This window comes from Gossypium hirsutum, chromosome A05, assembly GCF_007990345.1.
Source record: "Gossypium hirsutum isolate 1008001.06 chromosome A05, Gossypium_hirsutum_v2.1, whole genome shotgun sequence".
Lineage (NCBI taxonomy): Eukaryota > Viridiplantae > Streptophyta > Magnoliopsida > Malvales > Malvaceae > Gossypium > Gossypium hirsutum.
In genome coordinates this window covers 39,314,477-39,337,625 of record NC_053428.1, presented here as the reverse complement: position 1 = coordinate 39,337,625, position 23,149 = coordinate 39,314,477, and the positions used below count along the sequence as shown (strand labels likewise).

General features: G+C 32.0%; 2 protein-coding genes across 5 annotated transcripts; both read right to left on the bottom strand.

The window, feature by feature from the left end:
- Positions 1-4,660: 4,660 nt before the first annotated feature.
- Positions 4,661-7,598, bottom strand: LOC107957383 (GATA transcription factor 8). Of its 2 annotated transcripts, XM_016892897.2 has the most exons (5): positions 7,409-7,598; positions 6,927-7,007; positions 6,529-6,786; positions 5,925-6,029; positions 4,661-5,817 (listed from the first exon to the last, which is right to left on the bottom strand). In XM_016892897.2, the coding sequence occupies exons 3-5, from the start codon at positions 6,751-6,753 to the stop codon at positions 5,128-5,130; spliced, it is 1,020 nt and encodes a 339-aa protein (XP_016748386.1). In that variant the 5' UTR covers positions 6,754-6,786; positions 6,927-7,007; positions 7,409-7,598; the 3' UTR covers positions 4,661-5,127. The 2 variants fall into 2 exon arrangements, with proteins under 2 accessions (XP_016748386.1, XP_016748387.1); XM_016892898.2 differs by lacking the exon at positions 6,927-7,007 and having other exon boundaries at positions 7,409-7,483.
- A 4,057-nt stretch (positions 7,599-11,655) lies between these two features.
- Positions 11,656-18,635, bottom strand: LOC107957382 (protein ENHANCED DISEASE RESISTANCE 2). 3 transcript variants are annotated; one of them, XM_016892895.2, is made up of 21 exons: positions 18,313-18,444; positions 17,916-18,076; positions 17,638-17,712; positions 17,450-17,569; positions 17,302-17,366; positions 16,873-17,003; positions 16,746-16,792; positions 16,558-16,658; positions 16,354-16,449; positions 16,219-16,283; positions 16,017-16,136; positions 15,547-15,693; positions 15,138-15,454; positions 14,738-14,801; positions 14,399-14,574; positions 13,675-13,776; positions 13,278-13,328; positions 13,047-13,190; positions 12,820-12,915; positions 12,304-12,405; positions 11,656-12,085 (listed from the first exon to the last, which is right to left on the bottom strand). In XM_016892895.2, exons 5-21 carry the CDS (start codon positions 17,319-17,321, stop codon positions 11,993-11,995), a joined length of 1,872 nt encoding a protein of 623 aa, XP_016748384.2. In that variant the 5' UTR covers positions 17,322-17,366; positions 17,450-17,569; positions 17,638-17,712; positions 17,916-18,076; positions 18,313-18,444; the 3' UTR covers positions 11,656-11,992. The 3 variants fall into 3 exon arrangements, with proteins under 3 accessions (XP_016748384.2, XP_016748381.2, XP_016748382.2); XM_016892892.2 differs by lacking the exon at positions 17,916-18,076 and having other exon boundaries at positions 18,313-18,635; XM_016892893.2 differs by lacking the exon at positions 17,916-18,076 and having other exon boundaries at positions 16,065-16,136; positions 18,313-18,631.
- Between the last annotated feature and the right edge of the window lie 4,514 nt (positions 18,636-23,149).

Below are 23,149 nucleotides of genomic sequence, written 5' to 3'. Positions count from 1 at the left end.
ACTGAAAGATTATTTTTCAAATTTGACTCAAAATAGGAGTCATATTTAACAAATCTCCACCTTGACTTATATTTCCACAACGCCATCTTTGCCAGAGCCCGCCACGAGCCTATCTTGAACTATGCAAGTAATTAACTGAGTCGAATTTGTGCTTAGAAACTAGAAGACTTCTAGCCTTCGACTTGTACATTGTCAAATCAAAACTAACCCGGGTCTGATTTTCACGAACACAATGCCCTAACTTTTCAAAACCTGCATCCAAAAAAGAACCTCTCTTCAACGAAACGGTCATACATTTTTCTCTCCTATGACCAAGTTGCCTCCGCTCCAAATGAGTTGACTTCAACTCCGTAACAGACGAGGGACGTTCGATTTCACCGATCACTGTAGAACCTTCTAGAATATAAAGATTACCGGTTCTTTTACCTTTTAACAAAACGAAAGCTCCACGAGATACTTTAATGCCGCTCGACTCGATGTTAATTCTACATCCTTTCAAGTCTAAAATACTCAAGGAGATGAGATTCTTTCGTAAATCAGGTACATACCTGACATCTGAGAGTGTCCTAATTGTCCCATTGTGCATCTTAATTTTAACAGTACCAATACCAATTACCTTACTAGATGAATCGTTTTTCATGCGCACAATTCCACCTTCAACCGAACTATACGTGGAAAACCATTTTCTATTGGGACACATGTAGAAAGCACATCCTGAATCTAGGATCCACTCGGACGTGAGCTTGGAGTTATCGCTTGTTGACACTAACAAGAAATCATCACCATTTTCATCAGCCAAATTAGCACCAGCTACATCTTTCTTGTTACTCTCAGCAACTCTTTTATTTCGCAGTTTATAACAATCTGCTTTAACGTGACCTAACTTTTTACAATAGCAACACCTTTTGTCTCGTTCCTTTGATGCTACCAAAACGGATGCTTGCCTATCTGTCTTGCTATCCAAATGAAGCTCATTGTCGAGTTTATCTCTACTCAACAAATGACCCTTCACATCTTCAAACGAGATTTTGTCTCTGCCATAGATCAGGGTCTCCTTGAAAGACTTGTATGAAGGAGGTAAAGAGCACAATAATAGCATAGCTTGATCTTCATCATCAATATGAACCTCAACATTCTTTAAATCATTTAAAAGAGTAATGAATTGACTGATGTGATCTCTAAGAAGCTCACATTCGTTCATGCGAAACGTAAATAGACGTTGTTTCACCACTAAACGGTTAGCCAGAGACTTAGTAACATAAAGAGTTTCTAACCTTTTCCACAAGGCAAATAAGGTCTTCTCCATCAATACCTCATGCAATACGGTATTCGCGAGGCATAACTGGATTGTAGACAAAGCCTTTTCATCAAGCTCTTCCCATTCTGTTTTATTTAGATTCTCAGGCTTTTTCCCGATAACAATCTTTTTCAAATCAGATTGTACTAAAATTGCCATCATCCGAACTTGCCACAGATTGAAATTTGTCTCACCATCGAACTTCTCAATTTCAAACCTTGTTGCTGCCATATCTGAATGGGCTGATCTATGAAATTGAACTAGCTCTGATACCACTTGTTAGGATCAACCCGATTAAACAACGAATAAGAAAAAATAGCAGAATAAATTGAGAAATTGAGCACACAAATTTAACATGAAAAAATCCCTCCAAAGAGGATAAAAAACCACGTGCAAAGATAATTTTACTATAATGGCAAAAAAATAAAGAGTACAAAAGATGGAGATAAAAACTAAACCCTGAAAACCCGAAAACAAAGAACCCACAAAATGTAAACATAAAATTCTCTAAATGTGTTATGAGTTCTAATCTCTAATGGGTGTCTTTTCCTAAGGTTGTAAAAGAGCCTATTTATAGGCTAAATTCATAGGTCAAATAATAATAAAATAATCTAAACTAATCAGTGTTTGATTAAAACAAGTAAACAGAGTTTAACTGAAAGATTATTTTTCAAATTTGACTCAAAATAGGAGTCATATTTAACATCGCGTTTGTTGTTTGGGTTTTGCCTTATTATTGTAATTCACCAAAAAAATATATTCTTAATTTGATGTATTTAGGTGTTCAATTTTTATTTCACTCACAATTAATCTAATTTTTTTTTATTTTAATATTATACCTATTCCATGTATTATTAGTAATTAATTTCATTATTTATTGTATCCTATTTTTAAGGGAAGGAATTTACTTATTAAAAAATGCAAAACAATTAAAAACATCTTTAATTTCTATGTTTGATTGTTGATCGCAGTGGCTAGTTTGGTTGATTGATTCTATTAACTGTTTAAGTAAAACTTAACTGATAGCAGAAAGTTGATATATGTAAAATAACAAATAAGGGCATGACACATTTTATTGATAAGTATTTATTTGTTTATACTACTTTAATTTTTATTGTGTGAAATTATTGAAATAAAACACTATTATCAAGGAATTAACATTCATTATGGAAATTAATTAATGAATATTTTTAAAATTGAAATATACAGATTTTTTAAGTTTTTTATTTGCAAATTTTAACCTTGTGGCAATTGATAAATATTAATAATGTGTCAATATAATTGTAAATATATTCTTAGTGATAATTATGACATGTTCTTAGTATGTAAATTAGTGATAATTATGTCACACTCTGAATAAAATTTTCAAGCATCATATTTCAATTAATATAAAGTTGCATAAGAAATCATTTTACAAAAATAAATTGAAAATAAACACTAGTCCACACCAGTCAATGTTTGATCAATGGTGGGTCAAGATCAAAGGTGTTTTTTAATTTAAATTTATTTTTTATTTTAAATAAACTTAATTATCAGGTGAGATATTCTTATTAATGCCAAATGACAATCAACTTTGTTACCACCATTACAAAAAAAAAAGGACTAAATCGAGTAACAGAATAATAATTTATGTATCAATTTGGGACAAAAAAAATATTTAGGTACAAAAGTGAGCATGAAGCCTATAATAAATAATAAATGGTATTCTCATTTGCTTAAAAGTTTCTCCAAATTTATATATATTATAAATTATAGATATTTTAAGTTTAAATTATCTTTTATAGATTTTATACAAAAATAACAATAAAAAAATACTCACAGTAATATTTGTTATTTTTTTAAAAAAATTAATTAAAATGTTATCTTGTTAATTCATTGCACTAACTCAATAGAGATTTAACAATAGTATAGATATATGTATCTAAACTTATCTAAAAATAAAAGTAATTTATTTAATTTAATTGAAATTGCTATTTAATAATAATGTATTAAACATTTTAGATTATAAAAATATATTAACTTAAATTTATTGTTGTATTTCAAGTTTATATTTTAACTTGCAACGAATTTTGGAATGGAGTACAATAATTAGATATAGATGGAAAGTGATAATAAACTTGAAAAAGCCTAAATTGTGAAGATGAAGCCCATTTAGAGCTTATTTAGTTCATTAGGATTTTCTTAATTGTTATTTTGACCTTTTTTTGTGTTGGGCTCAGTTAATAATGGTTTAGCTTTCTTTTGAAAATTATTTAAGTGTTAATAATGCATCAATTCGACCCATTACTCCTATCCATTAAGCAATGGCCGAATTTTAGATGTCTTTCTATAAGTTTTTTATGTGCTTTCGAGTCTTAGGAGATGAAGACTGCTTTGATATATGCCATCTTTTAATCATCAAAGTTGAATTTGTTCAGGACTCCTGACTGCCTACTATAGATTTGTAGATTTTTTTTATGGTGATATTTAAGGTGAAATTTTATTATAGTGAGATGCTATAAGATCCGTTTTAAATTAATAGTTGTGGTTAAAAGACAAAATGAGAAAATTATGGTTGTTTGATTAAGCTAGATCAGAAATTAAAAAATTATGCTGGTGACCTAAAACTTGTAATTAAAGTTAAAGAGTCTACTATTTGCAAATTTACCAAACAAGTTCTCCAAAATGTAATTAAATTAAAAAACCAACGGTTCTGTGTACTTTTAAAATTGGATTTATTACTAAACTTTTATTTGAGTCCGGACCAAATTCGGTGTCTACAATGGGTTTTGATGGCTGTAAGTGCCAAGGATACCGCAGAAACCAGTAGCGGTGGAAGGGGTACTGCCTGGACTCCTGGTGCAAATTGAATGTGGTCGAGGCTGTGACTTTGGCAGGACCTCGAGCTGCGGCAGGAGGCTTGCTAAGAAATGATTGTAGAGCTTGGTTAGTTGGTTATAGCAGGTTCATTGTTACCTGTAGTGTTCTTGAAGCAAAGCTTGGGGCCAATGCGGATGGCCTCCGAATTCTTTGGGCTAGGGGCTATCGAAGGGTGGTCGTTGAATGTGATAATTTAGAGGTAGTGAACCGTCTCCATGGCCAAATTGGTGAGGAAGTCGAAGCCAATCTGTTCAGGGTAATTGCTGAGTTATGTAATCGGAATTGGGATGTTCGAGTGACTCATACCTACAAGAGAGCAACTCGCGGTGGCAGATATTAGGACGAAGTTTCGAGGCCTAATAAAATTTTCCGAGGAAGATAGCGCTAATTTTTCACGTTAATATGCTTCTAACTCAGTAGTCTTGGTCTGTCTTGTACTGGCTTTAGTCTCCTTTTCATATATCAGCATTGAAGTGGAAATTTTGAATGGTGGAACATGTAGAATTGAAGTAAAAATTGGAAATTTTCAATTGAAAATAACTTCTCAATTTTCCTTACTCGTCTCATAATTTTGATTTCCACTACAATTTAACTGCAAAAATTAATAATTCCCATGAAAAAAAAACATAAACTCCAATAACTAATGGCATCCGAAGGACCTGACCATTGCCAAAACCTACAACTTTGCTAACTCTTAAGCTTCTGTTTTCTCTACCCTTTTTCCCCCAATTTTTCTCATAACAATCTCTCTCTATTATTTAAACATATTGGTCATCTATTGCTCTATTCCCCCCATTTCAACCCTGTACAAGAAAAAGAACAAAGAACGAAGAGATAATAAAATAACAAAGCTATACTACTCGGACTCGGGTGTAAATCAGATAAAAGTATGTATCCGACATACTACCTTCGATTTTTCCAACACTTTCCATACTCATGATTGGTTGTGTGTCGTATACAGTGTAAGACACTCATATATAATCCAATGCTGGGTTGCTTTTATTTGGAATCAACTCTGGTAAATTGTTGGCAACCATTGTTGTGGTGGGCGCTAGTGCACAACTTTTGGTTCTCATCTCCAGCACTTTCTTGTGAGAATTTGAGTGTACTGACGGAACAAATGTCGGACTTGCAGCAGGCCGGTACTCGGGGAAGAGCCTGCCAGACTTGTATCGGACACCACAGGCATTGCAAAGGGTTTTCGGACCCATTGGCCCTGCCCTCCATTGAGGTGTCTTAGTTATCTCACAGTGCATACATTTCGTAACAGCTTGTCCAGTTGGATTTTGACTATTATCAGCAATGGCTGCTGCAGCTGAAACCGATAACTTGATCTTCTTCTTCTTATGTTCTGGATTGACTTGTTTCGGTAATTTGATCAGAAGCCGGGACTCAGCATAGTTCTCAGAATCCGACAGCACCTTCGGGACAGCAAACGGCTGGGGAATGTCGTTCTCATTGACAGATGAAGCTGGGGAGGTCATCTGAACTCCTGGAAGATGATTGAAAGTGGCCAGACGAGGACGTTTGCTTCGTGGACGTCCGCATTTCCCGGGGGCAGACGTTTCAGGACTGTGCGGCAATGGTTTCACTCCTGAACTTGAGCTGCTACTTTCAAGAACCGAAACCGGACTGCAAGTCTGGAATTGATTATTGGATCCCTGAAATTTTTTATCCAAAACAACATAAATATATGAACATTTGAAAATTGATATGCTTCCTATGAACATAACATGAACACAACACGAAACATGGACCGTTGTTCTACCTCACTGATTGAAGAGGAATCTTCTTTCTTTTTTGTCAAGCTTGCTCCACACTGAGTATCTTCAACAAATTTTGACATCCATTCCAATTGAACAATATCTTCATACTGCAATAACAAAATTACCGAAAATAATTATACGAACCCATTGAATTAAATTTTTGAGTTCTTTTAATTTTATAACTATGTTATGTGGTAATAATTAAAATAATAATTTTTTCAAAAATAGTTTCACCAAATAATTTCACCTAAGCATAGTAAAGGGAAGCACATGGCGAATCACGTGACTTCCATAATTGAAGCAATAATTACTAGTCTAAATAATGCGAAAGTCTCGAGTCTTGGGTGGACTCCACATTTCCACCCGACAATCAATATTAATAAATAAATAACCATTTTTAAATTTATATAAATTCCCAAAAAAATCAACTTTAATAAGCAAAAAATAAGATAAAATATAATTCATTTGTTATTATAAATTAACTAAATATTAATTTAATTGATAAATAATTACAAATTAATCGAATATGAATATAACATAAAAAAATAAAAATAAAAAAGCTTTTTATTATTTGATGAATAAAAACAGTAGTTACAGTACACTAACCGGAACAAAGAGTTCAGTGGAAAGCTCGGAAGCACTGTTGTTGAGAAAAACCGAGTCAGAAAAAGGTAATGACTCGGGCTGAGTTGTCAAAATAGTAGGAAACGCGGCGGCGTTGATGACGGCGGTGGAGTCGTAGGCTTCGACATCTCCGTTAGGGAAGTCGATGAGGTCATCGAAGAAGCTGCCGCAATCTATCTCATCAATGAAATCCGTTGATCCAATCATGTTTACTATATGGCACTAACAATTGAAACAAATCTGCAAACAACCAATAAAAAAAACCTGAAATTAATTCATTTTTTTAATTTTAATGTCTTAGTTAAAAGTAGCCATTACTAAATTATTGCTTTTTCGAAATTTGAGGGATAAAAGAAATTCAGAGTGATTTTGAAGCAAACCTTTGTTACTAATCAGTGAGCAAAACTTTCTGGAATTAAGAGATAATTTCCAGGAAAATGAAGTGAATTTTCTCGAGAAACCTGAAAGAAAGTTGGCAAAATTGAATTCGTCAGTATATAAATTGCTTTGAGTGTTGAAATTCAGTGAAATTCATTCATTGAATCAAATAGCAGCAGAAAGCTTCAAAATGTTTACAGTGTTTAATAAAAACCGAAACCAATAACAAAATCATACTACTTTTACTAATTCGGTTCAAATTCAATTCAATTCCTTGTCATTTCCTCCACTTTCTCAGCTACCAAACAGGAAAAGTTCACTGAGAATTCCAACAAAACTATCTTCCCACCATAGAAAAAAAACCCAATTTTCAAAAACATCCAAAAAATTCTGAAAATCTGAGCCACCAAACAAGTTCGAAAATCCAATCCTTGGAAATTAAAATTCAAACTGAATATCAAATACATGAACATTGAAACAATACCTTGATTAAGAAGGAAGGGAAGGGAAATAGGAGGAAAGTTTTGAAAGAGGGAGAGAAAAGAAAGAAAGGCTTAAATAAAAGGAGAGATTTGAAGAAGGGGGTATTAATAATGATAATAATAATTGTTATCACTTCAATTCATTGCTAGCTGTCCTTTACTTTCCCCTTGTTGTCTTGATGTTGAAGTCTTGTGTCTCCCCCTTATTGCCCCCCATGTCCCCCTTTACACTATTTTTTTACTTCATATTTTTTCTTTTTAATTATTTTAATTTTTCAAGGTTTTATTTAGCCATTTGAAATGAAAGGAGTGGTGTTGGAGTCATGCACTCATGTTAGGTTGGAAAGTTTTCACCCAATGCTCATTCTATATTCATTATTTTTTAAAAATAAATTGTCATTTTTTTATTATGATTATTATTAACATAGCAGTCTCATGAAACCTATGATAACTTATAAGCATACCATTTCTTCCCTTTAAAGACAAGAAGAGAAAGGTGTTTTGTTTTGTCTATATTTTTTTCAACAAATATATTATAATTATTAAAATGTGTTGGGGACATTTATTTATATATCTCTTTAATTCTTTGATAAAAATATATTTTTAAGACAAAAAAGAAGCATCCATTGAAATTAAGTTTTGAGTTGAAGTTGTTAACTCACTAGTTGTTCACATTTCAATCTTAATCACCAATTAGATATTTTAATATTTTAAACATACTGTTTAAAAAAATCATTGAATTAATTCATAGCTTACACTCTATTGAGTTTGACTAATTATGTGTAAAAACAAATAATTTGGTACTAGTTGATGCTCACATGATGTGCTATTGTTAGACAGTCGTATGGCAACAAATTTTCAATTTCTTTATAAATATTCATATATATTTTTCTTTAAAAGATAGTCAATTTATCATGTAATATATGAATATGTCTTTTTCAATTAGCAATTAGTTGTCACACACACATGGAGTTGATGAAGGGAAAGTCAGGGTAACCTTCCTATATTTCCATGACTAACATGTACTTTGCAATTTTGTTTACCAATGAACATCGCATGGGCAAAATGGTCAATTGAGTCAGCTTCCACATAGGGGCCTAATAACTGAGCAGATTACGGTACTGTACTTATATATTTAATAATTGGAATAATATAAATTTTAGCCCCTAAATTTGGTAATTAGTTTCACTTTGATACTTATATTTTTTTTATCTATTTTGGTACTTGAATTTGATAATTAAATTCATTTTACTCCCTAAACTTGAAAATTTTAAAAATTTAATAATGTGACACATCATCACTTGAAAATTAAAAAATTTATATAAATTTTGAAGTGATTACATGGTACAATCTTAGAGTGTCACATATAATGTTCATTAAAAATTCATAAAAAATTTTAAAATAAAAATTTTATTAAACTAGTTCAAGTTGCTTAACTATTGATTTTTGTCCCAATTTTTTTTATTGGTTTCGAACAATTTATTAACCCCTTTGCTTGGACAAGTAAACAGGTCAATTTTTGGTACAAGCGGTTCAATCAACCAATCCAGTCATATTCTAAAAACATTAGTTATATCATCAAATTTTGACGGAATCCAAGTTCAATGACCAAAATGGATCTTGTTGCCAAGTTTAGGTATCAAAATGAACAAAAAAAAAATGCAAATACCAAAGTGGACGCAGTTACCAAGCTCAAAGGCTAAAAATTATATTATATATCCATGTTTACTTTTTAATGTTACGTTATAATCATATTTAATATATCATATATTCTATATAAATTCTAATATATTTAATTATAAATGAACATAATTTGAAAAGGAAAATTATGTCGATTGAGTCTTAACTCAGTTGGTATCGATATTATTGCTAATGTAAAAGGACGTGGGTCTGAGTGCGTTGAAGCACATCATCCTCTTATTTAAATGTTAGAGAAAAACTATGGGTAGTTCTAAGTATTGTATTGAATAATAAAACTTAAAAATCGTATGCTACACTCATATGAAGGGAAATAAATAAATAAAAGAAAAACTATAAATCAACATAAATAAATTTCTCTTATGTGTATTACTCTTATCTCAAATTTTAATTATTTTTATGTTTAACAATAAGTTATTTTCAACCCTAAAAAAAAAAAGAACAATTAAGTTATTTTCAAGTGTATCATATGATCATGTGCATCGTGCGTGCAAACAAGAGACCATGTTGAATACGGGGGACCCATTTCACGCGTACACGTTGCTTTGCCAGCGTGGCAAAGGCAGAGATTCAGCGTGTCGCCAGTGGAGCCCACAACAGCGAACCAAAGCTCGCTCATCTCCAGCTAAGTTCAGTGAAGTAAAGAAGTAAGAAGATTCCGGTGAGAACTAAAAGTGTAGCAAGCACGTGATGTGGGGTAGGATGGCACGTGATTTTGCTTGGGGATCCGAACCCTAGATTACTTTTTATCCACCTGGAATAATAATTTTCTGCCACGCTGCCATTGCTGAATTTATTTAGACGAGAGTACCCTCAAAGATTTGTTTTTATTACTTTTCTAGGATCATTTTGATGTTCCTTAGATCATGTGTTGGGTGGGGCCACTTTGGAGCATCAGCCGTACACAGACAAAAATGTGATCTCAGAGACTTCGGTGGGGCCAAGTTTAGAGATGGGCCCATTTTTGCACAGTAAATATTTAATATATTTTACTTTTACCTTGTTCTTGTTATTTCCATCTAACAAATAGAAAAATCAACATGTCACAGAGATACATTTATTATGATGCACTTCATATTTAAATTTTCAATACATTGGTATTATATTAATATATACATATTAAATGAATAAAAGAAATACAAAATAATTATAGATATACATACAGAAATTAAGAGATTTAGTCACAATTTCTTTTTAAATGTTTTGACTTAAACCTAACACATGGTGGTATAGTGAGTGGGTTAGTAACAACTAAAAATGTCAACAAAAATGCAATTGGGTTAAATTTTCTAATCCCAATCTTTGTCTATCATGCATAAGAGAGGTTATATATCTTTTATATATGATACACTTGCATTAAAAAACTGTAAAGCTATTATTTAAACTTGTTTATTAAATAAAAACATAAATTAGTATAATTATTACTTTACATCTATTTTGAATTTTTGCACATCTGTGTGTTGTATCGTGCAGTGACGAATTGCCAATGTACTATCGTTAGAAGCACATACACACGCTAATATTTTTAATATATGCTTATATGCTTTATATGCAATTCGATATGGTAAAAGACATTTGTCTAAGAGTTGAAGAACTTGGATGACCTACATAGCATTGATTTGTTGGGGAGGAATGAACACAATTGGCCTAATGTTCATCGATAGTAGATCGACCATTGGGCAAGTTATATTGAGCATATTGCTTGAAAGTGCATTGGTCCTAGATGATGATTTTGTGCTATCAGCGCATTACTATGTAGAATAGAATCTACGGTCACCTATCTTTGTAATAATGTTGAAGATCGTTGTTGAGCGCAAATTGCAAAGACGTCCCAATACAGTGGGTTGCAGATGAGGTGCAGGCATGATGGATAGTGTAGTCAAAGTACATCACCCTACGGAAATGAAAGCATCCCACGTGGACCCCATTTCCATTCTGCCAATTAACTCTTTCAAAATCCCACCAGAATATCGTACACCACAAAACATCTAAATGAGACCCCCCCCCCCAAAATCATCCAATTACCGGCAATAAATCTGGCGTGTCGGTGCCGACAATTGGAGCACCGACAGAGGGACTGGGTGTAGCAGGTGATAGGGATTGGGTACTCGGTTGCTTAACCGGGTAAGGAAAGTCTAAAAAAAAGAAAAAATCATAAATTGACCCGGTAATTCATGCACGAGATTGAGGCGGGGATTTTTAAGGTGTCGGTGCGGGGATTATCATTCTTTCTCTCTCTCTCTCCCTCCCTCTCGTGAAAACGCCGTATTCGTAACGATTTTTCCGTTTGTTCTTGGGTTTTCTACCGTTGACATTTATGATCTTTTTTAAATATTTACTTTATTTCAAATTTTATTTTTTATTATCTCATTAATTATAGTATTGATTTATTAAAAAAAATTATATTTTTTACATCTGAATAATTTCTTTTTCTTTTTTTTTTAAATTTCCCTAATTTTTTTTTAAAAAAAAGCTTTTACAATTAAAAAAACTGGCATATATGACTAATTATATTATATTCAATCAATATTGGTAAAATTGAAACAACAAAAAAGGAGAAAATTCAAACACAATTATATTCAATCATACAATAGAAGCTCATCATTATGGAAATGAACACTTTACGTCTAACATTAATTCCACCAAAGAATCAAAACCAAGTCTACTCATTTTCTTTTTTTCAATTTTCAACTTGATTGAACCAATGGTAAAGAAATATTGAAATTCCCTTTACATCATTTGATTATTTTGAGCCTTTCCCTTTTATATGTATTAGTAATGGGTAGTAAAATGGATTATTAAAACCGGTTCGACCTTAATTCCAACCAATTTCACTAAAAACATTTCAAAATTTATGAAATTCGAACCAGACCATAAACCCTTTTAGTCTATGGCAATGCTACCAATGCTTTGGATAGATCAACACGATTAAGTCTGCTTGTTCCAAGAAGGGTTTCAGGGAGCTCTTCCCGTGTATTACCCTGAAGAAGTAGATACCAAAAACAAATCAATAAAATGAAAAATAAGCCATAGTGTGATACTGGATAGAAAGGAACTTCTATAATAATAAAAATGCAAACCCTTGTTAGTAATGTTTAGGTCAAATTCCATAGTTAGTCCCTAAATTTATTTTCAATATCATGTTTTACTTAATTTTTTTTTCTATCCTTGTCCATGCATGTAGGAAGATATGTCTTACCTGTATAACAAATGCCAATTCAAGGACCATACTGCTAAAATATCCAATAACAAGGTTACATACACTCCGTGCCACTGTTGAAGATGCAACATCAACATCAACCTGCACATTTTCAATGTATTTGATTGTTAACTACACGATTGACATATTCTATGTTATTTCGATTATTCATTTCTTTTTTTTAAAATTATATCTGACCAAACATTGGAATGGAGATATGATCCTCCAACGACCTTCCAAAGATACCTGTGTCCAATACTCTCACCCTAGACTGTAACGTAGGACATATCAGCATCGGTTTCTTGTAGAGCGTTGGTTTCGTACTCGGATTGGGAAGTGTCGAATATGAGTATGTAGATGATATAAGCATGCTCGAATTTTCTTTTTCAGTTTTTGATATATTAAATGATAATACCTCTATGCACATGTAGTCTGAATACGTGTTGAAGTCCAATGGCATTGAGTAAAAGCATTTGCAATAGCGTATTAACAAGCAAAAACAAGAAAACAATGTACCTCCATATAATTTTTCCCTCTGAAATATTGAGCTTCAAGAGTTTGACACAATAAGGAACCCCTCTTTCCAACACTTTGTTTCACTATCCATGATCCCTGAAGAGACAGATTGTGTGCGTCAAAACATAGATTATAAAACATGCTAAATCCAAAATCCCAAAGGATACTTCAAAGAAAAATTTAAAAAGAATTAAAGAATTGGAGTATTATATTAAAGCATGTCTCACCTCAGAAACGTGTGGTATGAGCTTAAATCTTGAATTCCTATAGGCATCATCTCCATTTACAAATTTATAAAGCGAGGTGTGATCTTCCAAAGGAGATTTCATCATGAAGTACATTGCCAGTGTATACCTCGGCGTTCCAGGAATCTGATTCATATTTGTGGGAGAATATTATGTGATTGATTGTTAATGAAACAGTGAAGGCAGATCAGTTTATATAACAATCACACATACCTGGAAATTAACAATAAAGAAGAATTCTGGTCCACCTTGTGCTGCATGGTTCTGCAATGAATATACCACCAAAGTTAATTTTCTAGTCACATATCTATGCTAGCAAGCTACTTGAATTTGGTTCGAGAAAAAAGAAAATCAAAATCAAGCTATTGAATGAACCGAATTTGAGTATTCTCATGCTTGACTTGAGCAGCTAGCAGCTTTTTTATTTCCAATTAGGACTTGAGCTTGAGCGTTAATAATTGAACTTAAATTCAACCTTTATCTCAAATAGAGCTCAGACTTTAAAAGTAAAAGTCAATTGAACTCATGTCAAGCTCAAGCTTCTTACAAATTGAGCTTGGCTTGATTAGATTGCACCCCTACACTAAACACATATTGTTACAGCTCAAACCTGCACAATACCACCTAGTCGGCTGCCAAGATTGTCTTCTCGCTTTTCGGATATTAACCAGTCTGCCCCTACCATTTGCATCAAGGCTCCATTTGCCTTAATCTACAAGAAAGATTAGAAATTCAACACATAGATTGAAGTTAAAAGATTTTAAAGGAAAATTACCACATGCAGATTTGGAAAGGGAGTAATTATATCTTTAGAGTTCATTGTATATATTTAAAAAACTCCTACTATGTTACACAGATTCAGGTAAGTGTCAAATATGAGTACATGTCAGTACGAACATCCCCATATTCATGTCCAGATACGTGTAGGAGAGAGAAATGTCGGATATGGATTCTTTAGGGAAAATGAAGAACCCAAGTCCTAAAACATATATTCAGTTTCAGCATTAAGGATAAGCTCTTCTTTTTCAAGTAAAACTTTGGGGATTGGAAAGAGGAAGTTTTATGGATTAAGAAGCTGTTTGATGTCGATTCAAGCTCCTAACAAATAACTTCTCCTATGCTTCTTTGACTATTCATTTTTCTTGAAGTATTTGTGTTTGATGTCTGTGCTGACAAATTTTTGGATAGAGGTATGGTGATATGACCTTCCGAGAACGCTCAAAATACATGAAAAAACGTAGAGAATAATTGAATATACTCGTATCTCACACTCACATTTGAGTCCAAGTCTACATTTTGAAAACAAAACAGAACTGAAGTGAGTGAATTAATACCTTTTGTTTGTCTTGTAGGTAATTTTGACCACGAATGAAGAACAAAGATGGATTGCCAGGTGACCAACTGCTAGGTAAAGTAGCGGTCAGATCCTTTCGGAGTGAATTTCCATAGCAGTAGAGCTTGGTGTCTTCTGTAGCCACCTCTTGTAAGTTCATGTAACCCTTCTTTTGAGCTGCAGCATGAATAAGATCAACACTTGATAATCAGAAAATAATTTCGAAACCACAAAAAAGGGTGCATTTGATTCATCAATTTATCTCAAGCTATGTTGCTTCAACACTCAAAACTGAGTCCAAGTAACATAGATCTCAAGAGGCTAGCATGATTGCACTCACTTGCAAGGTCATGTAACTTTCGCACGAAACTGGCTGCTGACGTTAATTTTGGCTGATGCAAGTTCTGCAAAAGTTAAATGAAAATGAGAAAAACCAGAGAAATGAATTTCACTGAATGACTTTGAAAATCAGACCAAGAACAAAGGAGTCAAAAGCCGTTTAATCGGATCTGCGTGAAGCAGTTTGGCACAGAAAGAGTAGATTCTGAAAGAAAGTTTTATGTCAGAATTGTATTACTAGATTGGTCGACCAAGGGTGTCATTGTAGACACTCAAGGTGATAGAATTCCACTGATATTTACAAGGAAAATGCAGGAAAAACAGGCTCCCTATACTGTATCAACTTCTGGTTTGGAGTACTGGTATATTACAAGGATATATAACAATGAAAAAGTGAGTACCAGGGGAGGCAATTCGGAACTTGGTTCGCCAGGCCTCTCACTCTCCAAGTGATCGTAATCTGAAAATTCAGATTCTTCAGGTACATCAAAGAACTCATCCGGTTCTTCGTTTAGACCTGATAGACTTACATGCAACGATGCTGGTTGTTCAACCTCATTATTGATCAAATTATTGTCCTCAATACTTTTATCGCTCTCAGTGTCAGTCTTATCATCCGGTTTTTCGGTTTGAGGCAAGTGTATATGCCTTAGCCACTCCCTGGACAAGCATATGGAAGAAGAATTTCTTTGCTTGGCTTTGAACAGCTCCCTTAAGGCTGCAAATTGTAAGTGGAATAAAACATTTAACATACCTTTGACGAAATGAAACTACTGGAATTTTGACTGCTAATAGTGAGTAGTTTGAGACCTGCAACTCTCATGAGCATCAGAATTGTCAAGGATCTAGCAGCTGACAGCCGAGGATATGATTTCCACAACTTCCAATCGATAGCAAGCATGTGCTTCACAGTAGATTGCTGCCCCTGGTTCACAGGAGTGACAACATATCCCCCACCTATGCTTTTTCATAAAGGAAAAGAACATAAAAATGCAGAATGGTATCCAAAACCAGATAAAAACAGTTATGTTTCGGACCATGGAATCAAGAGGATTGAGAAAAAGAAGTATCTATATGACATTATAAATGGTACAACATTTGTCAATCAATAGATTTGGCTTGTAAGTATATCATGCAGTTTTCATAGAAAAGAAAAAGAATAGGATTTATCCGTAAATCCGAAGCCTGGACAACAGATTAAGATTAAAGAAGTTGAATAAGTAAGGGCAGTGAGCAAAGATTGCCAAGGTTCAATCAGAAAACCAGATTTAAATGCATACCGCAGGAGAATGAACTTTTATATATTCGTATTCTAGAGCATGCATTACTTTTAAGGTGAGCACGAACATAGCCACTTTGGGGCGGACACTTCTTGTGAGCCACGGAATGGTACAGAATCACTGTGACAAGAACAGATAACAGAATGTTAAGTTTGAAAATAATATTTCCAGAAAATTTCATGAGCTTGCCTTAATTTAGTACCGTATGTGCCATCATCCTCTCGTCTCCAATAGCGTTGAAGTAATAAATCTCTCCGCTTCATTCCCCTGCAAGACCTTAAAAATCAATTTGAAACATAAAGCATGAATTTCATTCGGCAAAGGCATAGAACCAAACCAAGGTAGCCAATCACTATATAACTTCTTGTGAATTATATCAGTATGACCATCAAGGCACTCGACCAGACTGCCATGGTAGACACAATAGTCCCATCTGCAACACAAACAGTTATTTTAACATCGGGAAATCAGAAATGCCCATTTAGACAGGTGTTACATTTGAGGTAATTGAACTCGATGAGATACTATGCAGCAATCTTACTCTGATCTTGAGGGGCCAAGAGACATGAGTGCAAGGAAAATGGCCTCCGAGGTCCCATCCACCACACCAACCGCCATTATTGCCGGATCATCATCCCAAAGCTTAGAACAAGAAGTTTCTTCAGCCGAATAAACACTAAAAATGATTTGAGCACAACAATCATGAATGGTGTCGCAATAGAAACCTACCCCTCCAAGTGAACCCCGATCTTTTGCTTCTTTGAAAAGCCGCAACCCTGTATTAGCAATGCTATTGTGTCAATCATGCATACATTTCTTTGCTTTTTATAGCGTTTTTAGGAGCTTAAATTCTTACCATTTTGACAACCAAATATTTTCCAATGTGAGGGTGCAATTACATCAGACGTTGTTGCCTCTGCATGAACAGATGAACGAAATGGCCACTTGACAGAGTTCTTTCGTAGTTTCATCCATGTACTTTCCGATCTGTTGGTGTAGGAATTTAAACGATATATATACATAAGGCACATATAGGGAAACTGCATACTTCACAACTCACTAGTTCATTAAGGGTCATAACATATTTCGATATATAAAAACCAGAAGAATCCATTATCCGAAACAAGGTTACCACCCTACCGTTCCGGAAACCAATTCAAGAATATCAATATCAATAGACATAAATGCTAATTCCGTGCACATCGAAAGCATTCTCATCATTTTCTTTGTCCTAAAACTCAAAAGGTATTATTAACCGAATCAGGAGATCATAAACTATTATTACCTCAGAGATGGCCATGTCATTGTGGGAGAACCTACAAAATTCTTTGCTTGACATGGAGGAGGCTCCTGCAAATGAAATTATAAAACATAAGGCTTTTATCATATGAATAACTGTTAAAATCCCAGATCGTAAGTTAATAGCATTAAACCTCTAATGCCACATCCTTTAAGCAACGAATCCATGCTGCTGCTTCCTCTGAACTACTTGCTCCAAGCTTAATCTGATTGTTACCATCCAAAATGCTGTAAACGGTGAAAATGAAGAACACCTGCACATGGTAAACACTTCATAAGCTTTAACATTGACATCGAAGTACTAGCGACTTAATGATCACACCTTTTTGTTAATGCTCTCCCTTCCGTTGTCTATAACCCGAATACATGAATCTATTACTGCACTTCTAACAGGTTCCTGCAAAACAATTGTTTAACATACATTCAAAATTACAAAAATTACACTTCGTTTAAGATCATAATTTGATACTCAATTCAATGGGATTGAAATAGGTAGATTCCATGTGTTGCCGTTACAGTGGTCCAGGTCATCTATACAGGAAAGCTATTTATATGTTGATTATGGAAGAAAAATTAAGGGAATCAGGAGATTATACATACACTTAGTGTGCGTGCAAAATTCCTCAAAGCCTTCCGTTGAATTTCCAAAGATTAAAAACAAAAAAGCCTCTCAATTGGCTGAATCCTGTTATCTTTAATCTACTCTTAGTTCCCTATGCTTTATTGTTTCTATGCAGATGATTGCTTTTATGGATTGTTTCCTATAGTCATCAAAATCAAAGACCAATCACTCAAACAAAGTTGAAATCCAAAATGTTGTATAAAACAATCAAATTACTTTAGCTTCAGGTCATTTAAAAGAAAAAAAAACTATATAGTTTTCATTACAGTCTGCAAAATGGATTCTTTTCTAAATACATGAAAATCCAGAGTTCAACCCAGGAAAGATGAGAGATAAAACCGGGGGGGGGGGAGGGAAGTAATAATAAAAAGTTACCTGTTTTTCAGAAATGGGGTTTGCTTTAAAGCTCCTGAGAACATGGTTATGAAGAACGAAGTAACGTTTGCGTGAGAATTGTAAACCAAGAGGATTGGAACGTATTGTATATAACCAACCTTCCATTTTTGCTTCATTTTGAGAGAGACCCATTTCTTTAAATCACTCAGTAACCAGAAAAGTTTTCCTCTTTCTTCTTTATTATAACTTTCTTCTTACCAAGTCTACCAATCTTCTTCTTTTTCAAACTAAGTAGTTTCTTCATCCCCAACTTTAATGAATAACATTTATTGCATGACTGTGATATTTCTTTATTGTTTTTTAAAATTTTTGGATTTTCAATTAAGATTTTGAGGAAAAAAAAAAGAGTGTTTTACTAAATTTACAGTGTAAGGGAAAATCAATGTGCTTTTAAATTTACAGTGATTTTCTTTTCTAGTATTTGTTTTCTTTTGAGTTTTTGTGTTCAAGCTATGTTAACTGCAGTTTGTAGACAGAACATGTATTCATGGTCTCTACGTGTTAATTTACTAAATTACCCTTTATTTTTTTTAAAACAACTGATTGAATTTTGAAGAAAAAAATTGGTTAACCGGGCTTTTTAAAACATAATTATTAATTAATAAAAATATTTTAATTTAATAAATTGAAAATATGATCTAGCAAAAAAAAATTGAGAGTAGTGAAAATTTATTATAATTAATTTTGTATTTAAAATGTAATATTTTTAATAAATTATAAATAATAATTTAACAAGTATTATTAAGTTAAGCAAACTCTGACTTAATGGCAACTAGCAAGCAGAGGAAGTAAGTTGGAATTCTTTATTCAAATTTCACTTAAATTATTCTAAAAAATAATATTCAAATTAAACATGAATATATAAATTAGATAAAAAAAACATAGAGCAAGAAATGCAATATTGTAGAAGGATAATATAGTAAATTCAAGAAGGAAATTTCCGAAATTTTCTTTCCATTTCCAAAATGCTTGGACTAACCGGCAAAGGGGACATTAGGGTGGTTCAAGAATTAATTATAATTAGAATGGAGAATTGGGTGAAAATGATTTCTAATTTGCAAAAGTTTATCATTTTTTATAATAATATAAATAGTTCTGTTAATAGATATTTTGTTCTAGTCAAATATTGAATATTTTATTTTTAAAAATATATTAAAAGTCCTAACATGATTGTTAAATGCTTTATTGAATATAAAATAACATAATAAATAATCATATTATTACTTTCGCTTTGAATATTTGATTTAATGATTTTCCGATTTATCTCTTTTATAGTAATTAATTTTTGATATCACATACGTTACATATAACTGTAGCGGGGGAGTCATAAGAATTGAAAATGAGGAGTAGATTATAGGATATAATAGATACTTGAACAACTGTTCGATCTTTGATGTTGAATTGTGGGGTATTTTTTACGGATGACCATCATTCAGTTATGCGGCGTGAAGTTTTAAACATATAGCTTGGAGACAGTCAATGTCATTCAGGATTCTTCATTGACTAATTTGAACATTGCCCTTGTTAGACATATTCATCTTCTTCTTAAAAACACTGGACCTTAGACCATACAACACTCTCCAAGAGACTTTAATAAAGTTGCTCACTACCTAACCAAAATGGCATTTGATACAAGCTTTAAACTGAAGTTATTTGCGAATATCCCAAAAGAAGTGGTTGCACTTTCTTCTACTGATCAACCCAGTAACAACTTTACCCAAAGAGTCATTATATAATTAGCTTATTATGTTTATTTTCTTTTAAAAAATGTATTTATATTTATATTTTTTATTTATTATAAAAATAATTAATATATAATATTCAAAAAAATAAGACTTTTTAATTATAAATAAGTAATTGTACTATATTAAAAATATATATATTCAATTTTTTTTTTGAAATTTGTAGATTTATACTTTTAATTCTTCAACTTTATTTTTTTATGTGAATAAATAATGATGTTATTAATATATTAAATAAAAGTGTTATTTTCAGTTATAAAATAAATGTTTCATATGTACCTATCTTATAGTAACAACTCATTGTACACTATACCAACAATAATTTATAAAACTATAATAATAAACAATAATTTCTTGTTGTAAATTGGAGATTTATAAAATTATAATAATAATTAGAAAAATAGAAAAAAGTAAAATTAGAAATTAAAATAATTTTAGTATAATATGTATAATAAATTAAATAAATTTGTGACAAAAAAATATAATAATTGGTACATAACTATAGCACTAATTAAATAATAATTCATTTAAAATAATATCTATCATTAATAATTAATATATTCATTTCGTAGTTCAACCAATAAAAATTTTATCCAAAAAAAATGTTAATAGGTGTCGAATTCACCAAAAAAAATTCTACACCCGGAATTTAAATTCGTAATTAGAGAAATAGGTACAACCTCAATTCGATAATTAATTATTGTCAAACGAATAACTTTATCCACTCTCACAATTTAATTAATTGATAGCATTGCAAAAAAATCAGAAAGACGAAATTAAAAGACGATGTTATCTTTTTCATAATACGGAGAAAAAACAAATATCCTGAAAAAAATCAAACATTATAATGAAAAAAAGACAGTATAATTCAAACATCAAATTTTTGTTGATTTTAAGTTGGAATGGAATTTGGCAATTCATAAATAAAGAAATAACAATGAAATTTATAAATTAAAAACTGGAAAAAGAAAAAATATTAAAAGAATTTGATGGAGCACGTCTGCTCCACTAGTAGTCTAATTAGAAGCAATTTACCATTAAAAGAAGAAAGACTCAACCCCTCTTCAAAAACATATTCAATATACAATATAATTCTACTTTATATAATTAATTTAAAGTAACATAATTCAAAATAATATCTAATTAACATAATTAATTCAAATATTAATTAAGTGACAATCAAGATATTTAAATTTTTATTTAAATAATAACTCTATTTTATATTAATAAAATTAGCACAATTTTTTTAACTAATCATTGTAAATTATAATTATATTTGTCTCAACTTATAACTTTATTTTAAAAATTAGCACAGTTTTTTAATTAATAATTTTAATTTAAAATTTAATTATTTTTAAATGTGTAATTATCAGAATTTCTATTTTATTTCTATTTTTTTAACTAAAAATTTTAAATTAAATATTATAGTTATTTTTAAATGTGAATTTACTAATATGATGGAAAATAAAAGATATTCTCGTCAGTTCAAAAGTTTTTCCAAACTCGTGCTTTTATATATAATATAGATGTTTTATGTTTGAAATTTTAAGGTTGAATTTTTAATTAATGGAGATAAAAATTACTAAAATTTTATCACTCTTATTTTCAGTGAAAAATATATCCTTAAATAAAATTAGGATATTTAAAAAAATTATTAAGTTTCAAACTAGGTGAATAGTTTTTCTTTTAGCTTGAAATAATATTTAGAAAGGGTGAGTATGAAAATTATGAGTGGGTGTTGTTTATAATTAATTATTTAGGTTAAATTAGTCTTTGTATTTAGTAAAAGTTGTAGATTTAATATTTATACTTTAATTTAGTTATTTTTAGTCATTATACTTTTTAGATTATAAATTTCCAATCATCACCAAATGATAATTGTTAAATTAATTAAGTTAAGCTTTGTTGTTTCCAAAATCAAATGTGCCAAACATATTATCATATGTATAATGTTATGTCAATTTGTTATTTGCACATATTACTTGTAACATCCCAAATAATATAAGGTTAGATTTTTAGAAATTAAAAAGAACAAAATCCTAGCTTAGCAATTAGAAGCTTGGTAGAAAGTGTAAAGCACCAAGGATTGAGCCTCATAGATTGCATTTTAAACTCATGCCAATTCTCTAAAAGTCCTTTCCTAATTCAATTAAAATTCCTATTTGTTATTTTAGCAAATAGAAACCCTACCTCTACTTTCACTTTTACATAATCTCAAGAAAACCCTTTGTTACTATATTATTCTCAAATCTTGCTGTTGGAAAAATTTTGAATTCTTGAATCTTTGCAATTAAGCCCTAACTTCCATCTTCATCAAAATCATTGGATCTTACGTTGCTTGCTTGTCAAATTCCTATCAAAATGAATAAGTATTTCTTTCCCTACCAATTACAACTTTTTTTGTTTTAGGCGACAACGAGCTTTATTTTATTAATTAACTCGTTAACGAATATTTAATGTTTTTTGTTGAAAACCCCCCTCAAATCTTGAAAACCCATCAATAATCGTCATGTTTGATTAATTGAAAGACCCTTGTAGGTGATTGGATCGAGCTTGAATGAATGGTGGTTACTTGAATCCCAAGAAAGTAAGGTAGGTGACTTTTATGAAAAATCGAGTCAAAATTCGAAACTGCCTAGGTACACACGGTTTACCACAAGGGCGTGTGGCTCACCCATGTGGGTTAAACAATCCCTCACATGGTTATGTCCCCTGTTTCCCCTTATATTCGTGCTTCGCACACGGCCCTGTAGCTTCTGCACCCTTCCCCCTTTGCGCGCACGCAGGTTAAAACCCTGCACACGGCTTAGTGCATGACTATGTGGAACCATCGTACAAGGCCTAGGGCCTCACACATTGCTTGGACACAAGGCCGTATGGCACTTGCCCCTGCACCCCTTCGCATCGCACAGAGGCTGGACACACAACCATGTGGCCCCTAAAACTTAAAAATTTCAGTTTTGCCTTATCTTTACTTATTTAATGCATCTAGAGAACTAGATCATGCAATGAGGTCCAAGATTAGAAATAGAACGACTAAACACATGGATGAATATTTGTTATGATTTACATAA

What these genes read in the sequence shown, in the direction of transcription:
- LOC107957383 (XM_016892897.2), bottom strand. Translation starts at nt 6,753, where the DNA reads ATGATTGGATCAACGGATTTCATTGATGAGATAGATTGCGGCAGCTTC. An exon ending in CCACTGAACTCTTTGTTCCG is followed by an intron (nt 6,030 to 6,528) that starts GTTAGTGTACTG and finishes TTGTTATTGCAG; the next exon opens with TATGAAGATATTGTTCAATT. An exon ending in ATTCCTCTTCAATCAGTGAG is followed by an intron (nt 5,818 to 5,924) that starts GTAGAACAACGG and finishes AAAAAATTTCAG; the next exon opens with GGATCCAATAATCAATTCCA.
- LOC107957382 (XM_016892892.2), bottom strand. Translation starts at nt 18,465, where the DNA reads ATGGGTCTCTCTCAAAATGAAGCAAAAATGGAAGGTTGGTTATATACA. An exon ending in ATCGGGGTTCACTTGGAGGG is followed by an intron (nt 16,659 to 16,745) that starts GTAGGTTTCTAT and finishes TCTTGTTCTAAG; the next exon opens with CTTTGGGATGATGATCCGGC. An exon ending in TCATACCACACGTTTCTGAG is followed by an intron (nt 12,916 to 13,046) that starts GTGAGACATGCT and finishes CTGTCTCTTCAG; the next exon opens with GGATCATGGATAGTGAAACA.